Source organism: Aquila chrysaetos, chromosome 6, assembly GCF_900496995.4.
Source record: "Aquila chrysaetos chrysaetos chromosome 6, bAquChr1.4, whole genome shotgun sequence".
In the NCBI taxonomy this organism is placed as follows: domain Eukaryota; kingdom Metazoa; phylum Chordata; class Aves; order Accipitriformes; family Accipitridae; genus Aquila; species Aquila chrysaetos.
The window spans coordinates 14,193,305-14,208,004 of NC_044009.1; the positions used below are offsets into that span (position 1 = coordinate 14,193,305).

The following is a 14,700-nucleotide window of genomic DNA, read 5'->3' on the forward strand; positions in this document are numbered from 1 at the left end:
TCTTGCAGTTGTATGAATTTTTTTTTCTATACAGCTTTATTTGTAGCTAACATTCTTAAACATTTTCTTATTTTCTCCATGTATGTCTGTCATACTTAAACACAAGTTCATGCAAAGCCTAAAACTAAAGCCATCATCACATCATCTGTTACATACAGAATATCACACACAAAATAAAACAAAAGCATGGATTTCATCTAAAAAAAAGTTTTTTTCTTTTCACCATTTTCAAGTCTATAGTAGGAGTTTTTAAAAAAATAAAATGTGTTTTATGTAATAAAAAAATATATGTAATAAAAAAATGTAATAAAATGTAAAAAAATGTAATAAAAAATACGTAATTCTTTTAAACTAAATTCCATCAAAATCAACTAAAGAACACTTTTTAGCTTATGTCCAGTTAATCTTGGACCATATTCTTAACATTTGAGTCACAGGACATTAACTCCATAGAAGTAGAGAGGCATCATATTCTAAAGATACATATTCTTTGCTGCTTAATATCCACTATCACCGCAATAATGCCAGCTCCCACTGTGTATCTGATGACAGCCCCACTGCACAAGAAGCTGCACATGCTGTACTTGTTCTAGAGCCACAGTCATGCTCATCAGTTCACAAATACACATTTGCTGACTGGCATATCTTCTGAATGCTTTCCCATCTGCAGGCACTACTGTTGAGTCCTTCCCCTTTCCCCAGCCATCAAGTCTAGTGGGAATTATAAAAACTTATTTTGATATTGCTATTCTTTAATAGAAAGGTAAAAGTGGCCTGCTATTTTAGGGCAAGGCAGAAAGCTTCTTCCCTTAAGTACTATTTTGGGGGGAAAATCAAACTAATAATGACAGCTAAACAAATCCTCTGCTGGTCAACCAGTAGTGCATCCCCTTTCCCAAGGGGACACTGCACCTATGTTATTCCTCAGAAAAACCTCTCTATCCTATTCCAGTGACAAAAGCTCCCCGAGGCAGTCTATTCCAGTGCTTCACTATATTTACTGCCATAAATTTTGTTTAATATGTAATCTGAATCTTTCTTATTGGATTTCTACTTTATTACTCCTTGTTCTAACAGGTTGTTTTGTAGTTTGTTTGTGGTTTCACGTTTTTTTTTAAAAGAATTCTTTTAGATTTTAAGAACATATCCTGTATCCCCTTGGTGTTCTTTTCTGTAGATTATGCAATTTCACTTTTCACCTTTTCTTTGACAGTTGTGTTTCATAGACTTCTAATCATTCTTATTGCTCTATTGTAGATGCTCCACTTGTCTCCTGAAGAGCTTTGATCAAACTGAACACAATACTGCAGCCAAAGCTACATGCCAACTGAACAAAGCAAGAGGAATATTCCACATCCTCCATACAATATTCCTGGTTTACTCTGCAGTGTGGTGTTCAGCTGTTCTGCAATATTATGTCATTGTTGACTCATGTTAAGCTTGCTTTATACAACAAACCCTAGAGCCTATTCTAAATAAAAGCTATTTGATCAACTCTTTATCTTCTTGCTCTGTACTTACACATTTGATCATTTTTTTAAAGGTAGAGTTTTGTACCTTTTCTTACATTGCATGTTCTTTCCTTAGACCAATTAGCCAATACGTCAAGTTTTGAATCCTACTCCTATCCTCAATGTGCTTGCTGTTCCACCCCCACCAAACCCAGTTCACTTGGTCTGCAAGTTTAGTCAGCGTATTTTCTGTTCTATTTTCCAGATCATTAATGACAACATATCCCAGCAAAAGCCTATTCAATATATCTGCATGTTGCCATTCCAATCTGCTTTCCATTAATTTAGGAAAATTTCTGTCAGGCCAGATTTCCACAGCTGCTAATAGGAACAAGCTGTGAGACAGTATCCAAAGCCTTATTAAAAACATAAGAGCTCTTATATCTTAAGAATAAGATAAAGTTACATTTACTGCTCCTCTTCTATCCGTGAGACCTCTTATCCTGTTATGGATGCAATTTAAACTGGATTGAAACACTTTTTCCTTGCAAATCCGTTTTCACAGTTACTTCTTTTCCTGGTTTCTTTCACATGTTCAGTAAAGTTTCATTTATTCATTACAAATTTCCTTGGGAATTTAAGTTATACTGTCTAGTCTACAATTTCTTAGCTTTTACTTTTTATCTTATTTGAAATACAGGCATTGTATTTTCTTTTCCCTTCTCTAGACTGAGGTCTTATATATTTGTAACCAGTATTAATTTTCTTAGCTATCTGTTTGAAGTTTTACTATACCAGTGAAGGACTGCAGAAATAAGTATTCCCTGTATTATCTGTCAGTCACCTTCTCTCTACTGAATATCAAATCAGTGCTTTCTTAGCAACCTTACTACAAACACAAAATGATTGCCTATTTCATTTATGACCCTTCCTAACTCTTTTGGGACCTCATCTTTCTGATTCTGTCCCAATATGCCTGTATTAATTTATATTCAAGCTCAATAATCTGATTAAGTAATCATTTGGTTTTAGCTTCCCTTCTGTTTGAGAGCACAGAAACAGTAGTTCTTCTAAATTTTGTATACTTTCTTCCATAGAACTAAGAAGAAGCTTGGGGTTATACATGCATACATGTGATATTTCGACCCAAAGTCTTATTAATTACAAAAACTATGTTTGTATGATCATTGGATTTTACTTCTGTATTTTTTTAATATACCATTGGCCATAATTTGAAAAGCTGTTCCACAGGAACAAATAATGCATCGACTCCAGAAATATCCAATGCACCTTTTGATAAGTTTTACACCAAATAAAACTTCAGAAAATTAAATTGTGTCGTAATACATTATATGTGGAAATAGAATTTACCAAAAATAAAGAAGCTGCAATCGCCCTGCTAATAAATAATAAAAGCAATCAAACATAGAATGTACTCTGTGAGGAACCTGAGAGAATAAAATTGTAAAAATAGGAAAAGTGTATTTCAGCAGGATAATGAAAAATCACATTATCAAAGGTTCTCTACAATTTTAATGACCTGTGAGTGTATTTTAATTAATTTAAATGTTTAAAGCAGTACTCTATGCACATTCTTAATCTAAGAATATTTATGCTATTGATACTGGCTTACTAAGGGGTAGATATGTAAACAGTTTAGCCTAATTGCCTGTTACCGTATAATTTAATTGAGTCTTGTAACAAAGATTTTAAAATCGGGAGAATACATTGTCTCTCAGAAAAATACCAGTTGCTTTTTCACTGACAAAATTCATATCAAAGGGACCCTAGGTTTTAAATTACATGTCAGCTTTTACAGGATATTACGATAACACAATATATGTCTGTCCTTGAAGTAAATGTTCTAGCTCAGCTATGAGTCATATTTGCATCTACTTAAAAGTAAGCACAGGCTTTTGTTAGATCATTATTTAGCTACAAGACACAGAAAAGATCTTAAATCATTTTCATCACCATAGTTCACTCCTATGTAAGAGTACAGTTAATACAAACATTTATGATTTTGTCTCAAGGATAGAATTTCATGACAATATATTTGCTTTTTACTGAACGTGATATAATCCAAATGCCTAAATTTTAAAATTGGATAAACTGTTCACTCTGAACTTTTGTAAGCTTTAAATGTTCACTTACATTTACTGAAGAGCTAAACAATATTTGACAGTGCATTTTACCTAGATTTCCCATATTTTCTGTTTTCTTTTTCTCTATTTTGTCATAAATGCATGTTTGAATACAGGATTTTTAATTGCATTTATTTCTTCTATATATTCCTCACCTGAACTCCATGGAACTGACCAATTTATGGTCTGACTCTTACTTCCTTTACGGTATAAAGAGAATTTAAATGAAGTGTAATCTTAATCTGAATACGTGTAAATCAATTTTGCCCCCCCCCCCCCCAAACATTTAAAGTGTTATTTTCATTATTGTAAATGAGAACAAGACTATTATTTATGGTACATTCTTCAATAAAGTCTTTGCCATGTTGAATCATTGCAAGAAGGAATGTAAGTCACATAAAACATGGCAGAATTTAAAAGATCTTTTGATATAGGTCAAAGGAGATAAGGCACCACACAAGTTTGATTCCAAGTATCACAAAATGATCTAAGGAAGGCAAGGCACTCATTTATACCTAATCCCTTTCACTAGAACAAATACTCAGACAACTAAACTGTTGAGTAAGAATGCACTATTTTAATAAAATAATATAGATTAGAATTGCAGTTCAATAAATGTGCACTACAGGACAGAGTTCTGTGAGTATCTTTGTGTCGTGGTTTAACCCCAGCCAGCAACTAAGCACCACGCAGCCGCTCACTCACTCCCCCCCCACCCAGTGGGATGGGGGAGAAAATTGGGAAAAAAAGTAAAACTCCTGGGTTGAGATAAGAACAGTTTAATGGAACAGAAAAGAAGAAACTAATAATGACAATGATAACACTAATAAAATGACAACAGTAAGAATAAAAGGATTGGAATGTACAAGTGATGCACAGTGCAATTGCTCACCACCTGCCAATCGACACCCAGTTAGTCCCCAAGCGGCGATTCGCCCTGCCCGCACTCCCCCCAGTTTATATACTCGATGTGACGTCCCATGGTATGGAATACCCCGTTGGCCACTTTGGGTCAGCTGCCCTGGCTGTGTCCTGGGCCAACTTCTTGTGCCCGTCCAGCTTTCTTGCTGGCTGGGCATGAGAAGCTGAAAAGTCCTTGGCTTTAGACTAAACACTACTTAGCAACAACTGAAAACATCAGTGTGTTATCAACATTCTTCTCCTACTGAACTCAAAACATAGCACTGTACCAGCTACTAGGAAGACAATTAACTCTATCCCAGCTGAAACCAGGACACTTTGTTTTAAACACAATTTTAACTCACCCCTTCACCCTTTATAGACTCATCATTCCCCCCACCATTTATTTCTAACAGCCTAAGAAATAAGACAATTCACATGCAGTATAGAAGGTAGCATTCTTTGTCAGGGGAAAGGAAATAATTAGAAATAATAGATCCAGGAAATATGAAGTGAAAAAAAGGTATTTTTCCATTGTTGGAAAAGGTGTTAGTCTCACACCTAAAGTTTCAGATTATTGCTTAGCCATGCTAAAATCTAGTACATTCAAACATGCCCATATTTTCTGATGTCTTATTTCTGGAGCTACTCCAGTTTTCTAATCCACTGATTAAATAAAGACATCAGGGCCTCTGGTAAGACTCATTTGGGAAACATAAGATGTGCAGAAACACAGATGCTGGCCAGAACCACTCAACTAACAGTGCTCATGAATTTCAAAGAACAAGAAAGAACCAGACAGGCATACTACCTGTATAGAGCTTATATATTCTGGGGGTGAAGCATAACTCCACTGAAGTTTACTATAAAAATCCTGATGACTTCAGTAGAAACAGGTAGAAAAAAATAAGATTTCATAAGCCAAGATAAACTCATCTGATCACAAGTCAAAATGAAAAGAAGAGAAACCTATAAGAGTCTAAGATGCAAGTTTCTAACCACTGAATGAAAAACAGGGAAGGTAGAGATGGACTGACTGGCAGGTACCTCAGTAATACTCAGATACTAATAGGTGGGAAGACAGTACAGAGAATTATTCCAATATGTGGTGAGAAGTATTTCAGAAAGCAACTGAATATATATTTTTTTTTTTTTTTTTATTTGGAGGTTCAGGAGAATGAAAAGGGATGAAAACAGAAATAAAATGGTATGTTTGTCAGAGGAGAGGTTCATTGCCAGTGTCAGATAGAGGAAATGCCCTTGCAAAACCAGATAGAAACATACAAAAAATAAATCGCCATGGACATATTCTTGTGGAGACAGAGAAAGGAAAGACTGAAGCTGATTCTGACTACATCAACGTAAATTAGAGGGTTTTTTTTCTTCTCAAAAAACACAGTTTAAACTCTAACTGTGGTTCTCAAACAAAAATAGGGCAGTGTAACAGTTTTAAGAGCTTAAGAAATCTTAGGTATCAGAATGTTTACCTTGATTTGGAAAAATAAAAAGCACTGTTATATAGTCCCAAAACACAACCTCAATAAATAAACCAAGTAGAATAAAGTAAGTAAAGAAAAAAAGTTCCTTTCAACAATTATTAACAAAAAAAAAAAAAAAAAAAATCAGTCAGGAATTAATTTTGATTTTGCACAACTTCCAAACTGAAACTGCGACACACCTTTGGTATCCTCAAGTTTAGAAACTTTCATTGACTATTAAGAAATCACCAATTTTTTGCCCTTAGTCTCCCAGATGTCATACCTTTTAGACCCAGCTGAAACGGCCAGGTTGAAATGCTTGAAAAGTTTGCAAGCACTATGGAATAGGTCAGGATTTCTCCAGTTACGAAAGAAACATAACAGAGCAACAAGCATTTATAGCCAGTGCTCTTCCTCTGCAGGGTGACTACGTCAGGCTCTCAAAAAGTAGCTTGCTAGCTTCAACTAATTAGAGGTCCTATTATTGCCTGAAAAATTAATTGCAATAGAAACTTGTATTAAAAAAGATAAAACAAACTTGTTACCTACCTGTCCTATTTACTTTTACTAAGTATGACTTCTTTCAGTCACATTGGACAAGTATCTTTCACCATCAACTTAGTAAAAGTTTAAAGTGTACTTTGGATTAGATACTGAGAAAGAATGCTGCATACCTTTGGATATCTCTTGCCTATCTCCTTCTCTGCATCTTTGACTGGATCATATGAAGAGCTTTCAGCATCAAGGATTTTTTGCTGCTTGGCTTCCTGAAGAGCTTTCTGGGTGGGGCCTTCCAACCCTTTCTTCCTTCGACAGTCGTGGCCTGCTATAAAATAAAACCAGCAAAAAAAATCATCAGAATGCATTTTTTACTCACTCTTATAGAAGATCTCTCTTTACTTAATATTAGCTAGACATGTGAAATTCTAAAAGAAACACCACTTCATAAGAAGATATTCAGGTTACTGTGCCATCCGTATAAAGTATTCCAAGACTACATATCACTGCTCTGCAAATTGTTTTGATGTGATCTATTTCAGCTTACCTAATGGTACCCTAGATTTTGCCCCCAAAATGCAGCAATGATTTTGAATCTTGCAGTACAGGAGAGAGTCACAGTAAAATGGATGCAGTTCTTCTTTTCCCTCAGAGCCAGAGGAAACATCATCTCACTGCATCCTATCCAGCATCTACCACCAATGCATTATTCTGATTTACAGCCTCCATTCCCTCTTGCTTCCCTGCACTTCCTCCCAACCCACGTTTCAAACAAGAAATTACTTACAAATAGGTAACTCAGCAAAGAAATCCTAAGCAGGTAGCATAGTTGTAAAGCATCAGAACAGGCTGAAAGAAACACAAGGAACAGTATAGCACATGTGGACTACTGTACAATGATCTGGCAGAAAGGATACTGTTCTCTGACAGTCTTTGTATTGGCAGCTCACACATCTGAATACAGTCCCTTGTAATCCCTGTCTCTTGTTGCATTATGTACATGGGTCTACAGGAAAAAGAATTGAACACTGAATTCCAACAGGATTTGGGTACTTATATCCCTCCAGTTCTTTGAAAAAATCTCAGATTGAAAAACACATTACACAGCTAAAATCCCAACTGAAACAAACGTACTTCACAGTACGCATTTCTAAATACTTGCTCTTGTAAACTAGTTTTATTAAGACCTTGACGCCAAAATGCAAACTTTCTGACTTAAAGGGGAAAAAAAACATCCTCTCTACTCTGAGGCAAAAAAAAGCAGATCAAGAAAACACAAAACCTTCCTGGATACCCAATTTGACTAAAACTGATGAAAAGAACTGTGCCTGGTCTAACAAAATGTCTGTATTCTCACCGCTTTAAGTTAAAGCTACTGTCACAGATATCCTGAATAATAATTTTCTCTGAGGAACCGTATACTGCAAAATTGGTTTATATGTCAAACACTGTCTACACACTCAGTAACTGCTACCCAATAGCACGTTGCTCATGGAGCATTTGTTTGTTGGTGCTTTTGAAATACACATAAACCAACAGAGTTATGACAGTTGAAGGGCTTAAAAAGTCAGTAACCATTAAAAAAATAAACAAATTCTAAAGAACTGTTGCGATTGCACTAAGACGTCAACAGCTTGTGTTTACAGATTTTTCTATTCTGACTGCATTGTAGATGGAATGGGGACAACAAGGTTTAAGTACTTTAACTGGTGCATTTTGAATTTCTTTTTACATGACCTTCTAACAGCAATTACATTAGATCAAGGAAAGGAAAAGCACAGTTAACAGGCTTAGCAATGAGTTAATTCAACCATGAGTAAAGAAACTCATTGAGTTCAACTTTTGAATATAATTGGGTAGTAAATAAGCAGCTGTTGTTTTTAGAAAATACAAGAAATGTACTGAGCAAGTAACAGTTTTATAACAGGTTTTTAGAACCAGCTGTTATAGCAGCATTCACTTAGGTTTATAAGCAAGCCACAATCAACATTGCTTAATTCCTTCAGGAAAAAGCGGTCTTTTTTCAGAGCACCACTTAACACTGTGTCTTGATCCGTAAGCAAGGATGCAAGTGCTTTGTTAATATACACCAATAACCTAAATAAAAAAATCAGTTATTTCTCTTTGATAATTAGATCCCTCTATGTATGATCTTGCTACCACATCAGGGAGGACCCAATTTAAAACAAAAACAGAACCAGTTTTTAATGCAAATCTTCTTAAGTGAAACATCCAAACCTTTTTAAAAATAATCTCAACTCAAAATACAACTTTTCTTTCAGAGCTGGCTTCTGAGGGAACATAGCAGGGACAGAGAAACACTTTACAAGATGACTGGGTCCTAATCTTAACTGTTAACTAGTTCCTCTCCAACTATTAAATGTCCTTTATATCAACTTCAAACAAGCAAGGTAAGTAAATAGCAAATAAAAACTTAAACTTCTAATAATTTTTAAGACACCTAAAGAACACTTTCTTCTGAAGGATTTGTGTACCAAGCACTGTTTGTAAAGCTAAACACCAGTCTGGCAACCAGACTGTCTTGGGACAGCAAAAAAACCCTACTAAATAAGTTACAGGCTCTGTATTGTGGACGCTGTCCTCTTCAATTTTTTGAAAGGCATCAGGGTGAAAGCTGCTACATCAAATGCCTAAGTAATAAGTCCAGAATAGTTGTCCTAAAATTAACATTAACTACTGTAATTTTTTTTTCTAGCTAGCCACCAGATACAAATTTACAATGCAAACTCATTGCGCATACTACGAAGCTTCAGGACAACCAGGGGATCAGGTCCAGCCAGCATGGGTTTATGAAAGGCAGGTCCTGCTTGACCAACCTGATCTCCTTCTAGGATCAGGTGACCACTTAGTGGATGAGGGAAAGGCTGTGGATGTTGTTTACCTGGACTTCAGTAAGGCCTTTGACACTGTCTCTCATGGCATACTCCTTGAGAAGCTGGCGTCTCATGGCTTAGACAAGTGTACTCTTCACTGATTAAAAAAACTGGCTGGATGGACGAGCCCAGAGGGTTGTGGTGAATGGAGTTAAATCCAGTTGGCAGCGGGTCACAAGTGGTGTTCCCCAGGGCTCAGTACTGGGGCCAGTTCTGTTTAATATCTTTATCAATGATCTGGACAATGGGATCGAGTGTACCCTCAGTAAGTTTGCAGATGACACCAAGTTGGGTGGGAGTGTTGATCTGCTTGAGGGTAGCAAGACTCTACAGAGGGATCTGGACAGGCTGGATCGATGGGCCGAGGCCAATTGTATGAAGTTCAACAAGGCCAAGTGGTGGGTCCTCCACTTCGGTCACAACAACCCCATGTGTGACGGAAAAGGACTTAACTGCAAGGTTCGAGCAAACGACTTGAACTTCACTCACAGACTTAACATACCACTACTGCAGGTTTTACAGATACAATGGAGGAATGCACTATTGCAATTTTTTAAGGCAAGAGTAGTACATTATTACAACCACAAGCGTTTCACAGACAACCACAAACGCATTTACAAACTTAAAGCATAAACAATATTCACTTACCCCTCCAGGTAAGGGCTCTCAATCCCAGGGAAGTTACCTTGACCGGCATCCCGATCAAGGTGGGGGGAAGGGTTTCCTTTGCAAGCCAACTGCATAGTTAGAGAAGTGACTCCCCCCATTTCCAACCTGAATCTTAGAGTTTTTATCCCCTGACTTGTGGAATGGTGTGTATGACTATGTCTGAGTGGATTATGATATATGCCTAAATGGATTATGTATATCTGAGTGGAGTTTCCCCTTATCTTTCCTTCATTGGTCTGTGATTGTTTGAATACACAAGGCTGTCATTTGAAACTGAAGCTGAAACCCTCCAGGTTTTGGGGTTTTTTTACCTTGCTTCCTCAGCAACTGGATAGTGGTTGGATTGAGACTCAGGGCATACTATCTGTTAAGGGATTTCAAGGCTCAGTTCAGGTTTTGGTTCTTTGAATGGTGCAGCCACTGCCCTGTTTACTTTAGGGTTTATCAGACAACCCAGGGCTAAGCTGTATACACAGCTCCCCGTGAGTCGCCTCTGCACAGAGACAGGGCCTCAAGGCAACCCAAGGCTGGGTCACTTTTGTAACCCCCCCATGAGTCGCCTGTGTGCACTAGACATGGTGAAGCTTGTTTGTGAACTATGAGCCAGACAATCCACACAACATGCAGCACTACAGGCTTGGGGAAGAGTGCCTGGAAAGCTGCCTGGCAGAAGAAGACCTGGGCGTGCTGGTTGACAGCCGGCTGAATATGAGCCGGCAGTGTGCCCAGGTGGCCAAGAAGGCCAACGGCATCCTGGCCTGTATCAGAAATAGCGTGGCCAGCAGGAGCAGGGAAGTGATTGCTCCCCTGTACTCGGCACTGGTGAGGCCGCACCTCGAGTACTGTGTTCAGTTTTGGGCCCCTCACTCCAGGAAGGACATTGAGGTGCTGGAGCGTGTCCAGAGAAGGGCAACCAAGTTGGTGAGGGGCCTGGAGCACAAGTCTTATAAGGAGCGGCTGAGGGAGCTGGGCTTGTTTAGTCTGGAGAAAAGGAGGCTGAGGGGAGACCTTATCGCTCTCTGCAACTACCTGAAAGGGGGTTGTAGTGAGGTGGGTGCTGGTCTCTTCTGTCAGGTGGCTGAAGATAGGACGAGAAGAAACGGCCTCAGGTTGTGGCAGGGGAGGTTTAGATTGGACATTAGGAAAAATTTCTTTACTGAAAGTGTTGTCAGGCATTGGAACAGGCTGCCCAGGGAAGTGGTTGAGTCACCACTCCTGCAGGTATTCAAAAAGCACGTAGACAAGGCATTTCAGAACATGATTTAGTGGGCATGGTTGATGGTTGGACTCGATGATCTTAGAGGTCTTTTCCAACCTAAATGATTCTATGATTCCCTTTGTTCTTCACTATGCACTATACGACTCAAAAAAAACAACCCTCAAAAAAACCCCAAACCAAAACCCCAACCCAACAAAAAACAAACTCACAATGGATTGGGTGTGCAGGACCTCACTGCCACTATTCAAAACCTCGAACAATTCAGCAGATCCAAAACTAATTAAAAGCCACTCTCAGTGCCCTCTAGCCAAAGCCAGCATTCTAGGTGTTCTGCAATCAAGTCAGATTGTGGGACAGAAGCAGCATTAGGAGCAGTGATGGGCAATCTCCTGCTCCCGGGCAGAGCCATTCTCGTTCCTTCACGCTCTGCACTGCAGTGAAAGCACACAGCTGGCCAGAAAAGGCATCTTACCTTGGCACATGATAACTTGCCAGTCTGAATGTTCATTATCTTCTAACTAAAACGTACCAATGTACTAATGCATAAAAGTCAGCCCTGAAGAAAGAGCAACTGAAAAAATGCAGCTGTAGGTCTCCTTACAGCAGAGATTTGCAAGTCCAACAGCACTGGTTCATTCCAAACTAAGAACTTAAATTTAGAGAGAAATGCAGCAAACATTTTTCCAGTATCTATGCACTGCTTGCTTTTCAAGGTTGCATTTATACTGTCTCAGGAATAAGAATTCAAGAGGCAACAGGACATGACCATCTTTCAAGAGGCAGCAGAAAGTATCTGAGTAAGAGACAGTATCACCCACTGAGACATGAGTATGACCTACAAAGGGCAATAAAAATTATGTAGTATTAGAGGACAAAGTACTAGAAAGAAATGAACTGAAATACCGCTTAATTTATGATACACAAGGTATGTAGCAAATTAAGGCTTGTACAAGCACATGGGTGGCTGGTAAGCTTAATAATTGGTGTTGGAGACTAAGTGACCTTTTTGTTTTTTATATTATTATTTATAAAGTGCTCCCCTGCTTGTCACTTTTTGGTTTTATAAAGTGCTCTCAAGATTTTTGGAGAATAAACATGTACTGTGAACAGCCAGAGAGGGGTTTTTAGAATCAGTCAAACAACAAATGGAACTATGTGTAATATGAAAAAGAGACAGATGGGGCATCTCTACTGTAAAACACTATCATGGGAGAAGAACCCAGACTATATATTCTCAAGCCAGAGTATAATGAAAAGTTGAATGCTATATGCCCTAAAGTAACATAAAATAAAAAGCCCATTCTCTACCTCCTTGTCTGAAGTGGGATGAAAATGAGCTGTGCTCTTTAGTAGGGCAGAAGCTTGTACTTCTAGTTGTAACAAGATTTAAAGACTACAGCAGAGCATATACAGTACATACAGCCACAGAAAGGTATTTGGGGGGCCTGAAATGTGCCTTGCTGAGGAGGCACATATAAAAAGGCATCAGAATCCCACACCAGAAAGATACTGTGAACACTGAAGAGGCTTGCTGCCTGTACTTCAGTATTCCACCCTGTTAACACATCTGAAGTTTGTATTTACAGAAGTTATTAGTTCAGTAGCTACTTGCTCGTGTACAAAATAAAATCATAGCTTAGTTTACACTGGGTAAGACTGGAGACCAACTGCTTCAACCTATATTAGATAGAATTTGAAGGAAAAAAATCAAACTAAATGTGCTACGTTCATAACAGGCAGACAGTAGCAAAGATCTGGACAGTAGTTGAAATGTCTGCATTAATAGTAAATAAGCCATCTTAATAGTCAAGGAAATGCTTGCTAGCCTCTTCAATCAACTACAGATCCAAAAAGAAACAAAAAAGTTCATGTGGCTACTATTATTCTTCTCAGCCTTGTCTTTTCTGCAGGACTTTTATACAATGGAAGTAACTCCATGAACTTGGGAACTAATTAAGCTTGATTGTCAAAGGCTGGGGTAACTTGGTGGCTTTTTACCTGGGGTATACTACTCGCACAAAAGGAAGTTTAGGTTTTTAACACACTGGAAAAAAACCCACTAAAGAAACAGATATAACAAAATGTCCTAATTGCAACAAATGCTTCACCTGGGCATATAATTTGATACCTGGTCACCTATGTGGCTGAGAAATTTGGGGTCCTCTAATGTCAAATAAACTGCAATCTCTGGTTGAAGTTCTGCTCATGACTAAGGCAGGTGCAACATCCCCTTCTCATGTGAATATTCTGTTGTCAAAGAGGGTAGAGCTCGTTATTTCCCTTTCTCATCATATCATCTCTTTTCAGGAGTCTTTTAGAAACCTGGTTTCTTTGAGACTCATCTCACTGTCAAACGTAGCTGCAATTGGGAAGAAGGTTCAAAATTACTAGGGGGAGTGATGCTCACAAAGAATGTGATACCATGGGCTTTATTTACTTAGGAAAGCAGAGGTTCTAGGGTTTTTTCTGATGGAGTTAGAAAAATAACTTAATAATTATGCATTTATTCAAAACACCAGGGACGTAGTGTAGTACCATACAGATAAAGATATTATTCCAGCAGGTATTATATAACCTTAGCAACCTCCTGTAAAAATGAGACATGCTAAAATAAGAGGCTGGATTTCATAACAACAGTATTTTCAAAATGTTTCCAGACCACCATATATACCTTTATAAGAGTGAGCTGAAAAAGAACACTCGCATTAAAAAAAAAAAAAAAAAGTATTAGTGGATAAAATAACAAAATCAGACACAAAATAGATTTCTAGGACGAAGTCCTTCCATAGTTACTCACATATTCCATATTGCCATCAGCAGTCTCACTGTCCTTAGTCGATACATTTTAGAATAAATATTCAAATGATAAAATTGCTGCTCTATCACCAGAACAGTTGATAAAATGTTCATAGTGCAATAGTTTTGATCTACCATGACACCAAATTTTGAAATGCATCACAACAACAAAAAACCTATAACCAGTCTGAGCTTGGTGATGGGAATATTTTACCTTTTGTCACAGGAATCTGAATAGCACATCTGGACTCTAAATTTTGTAATGTGGCTTGCAAACCTGTAACCTAATTTTAAAAAGATGAGAGAACAAGGAGAGGCAATATGAAAAAATTGCTTTCAAACTGTCTGTTCACAACACACAGCATTTATGCCTGCATATTTAAGTAATAAATTCCATCTATAATTGTTAACTTTTCTGATTATTGTCTCGAAGTTATAAACATTACTCCTAATTCAAGATTTTGGAAAGGCCCAGTGAAACAGTGTGATAAAATACAAGCCATCCAGAATCTCTCAAAATACTTTTACAGATCTATTAAAACTATGCAAACATGGAATACTAGGACTCATACTGCACCATCAACTTTTAGCCACTGCTGTCACTGCACTGATCTTTAACTTAATAGCACAATATGACATATAGCTTTGTCA

The 14,700-nt window shown here is 37.7% G+C and overlaps 1 protein-coding gene across 2 annotated transcripts in view; it reads right to left on the reverse strand.

Moving 5' to 3' along the window:
* The window catches only part of SPAG16 (sperm associated antigen 16), a 420,853-nt gene that overhangs the window by 378,316 nt on the left and 27,837 nt on the right, over positions 1-14,700 (reverse strand). For both annotated transcript variants that reach the window (XM_030018160.1, XM_041124471.1), the window contains exons 8-9: positions 14,264-14,333; positions 6,648-6,799 (exon numbers count right to left, since the gene is read on the reverse strand). In XM_030018160.1, coding sequence (XP_029874020.1) covers positions 6,648-6,799; positions 14,264-14,333 — 222 coding nt within the window. The remainder of the gene's footprint in view (positions 1-6,647; positions 6,800-14,263; positions 14,334-14,700) is intronic.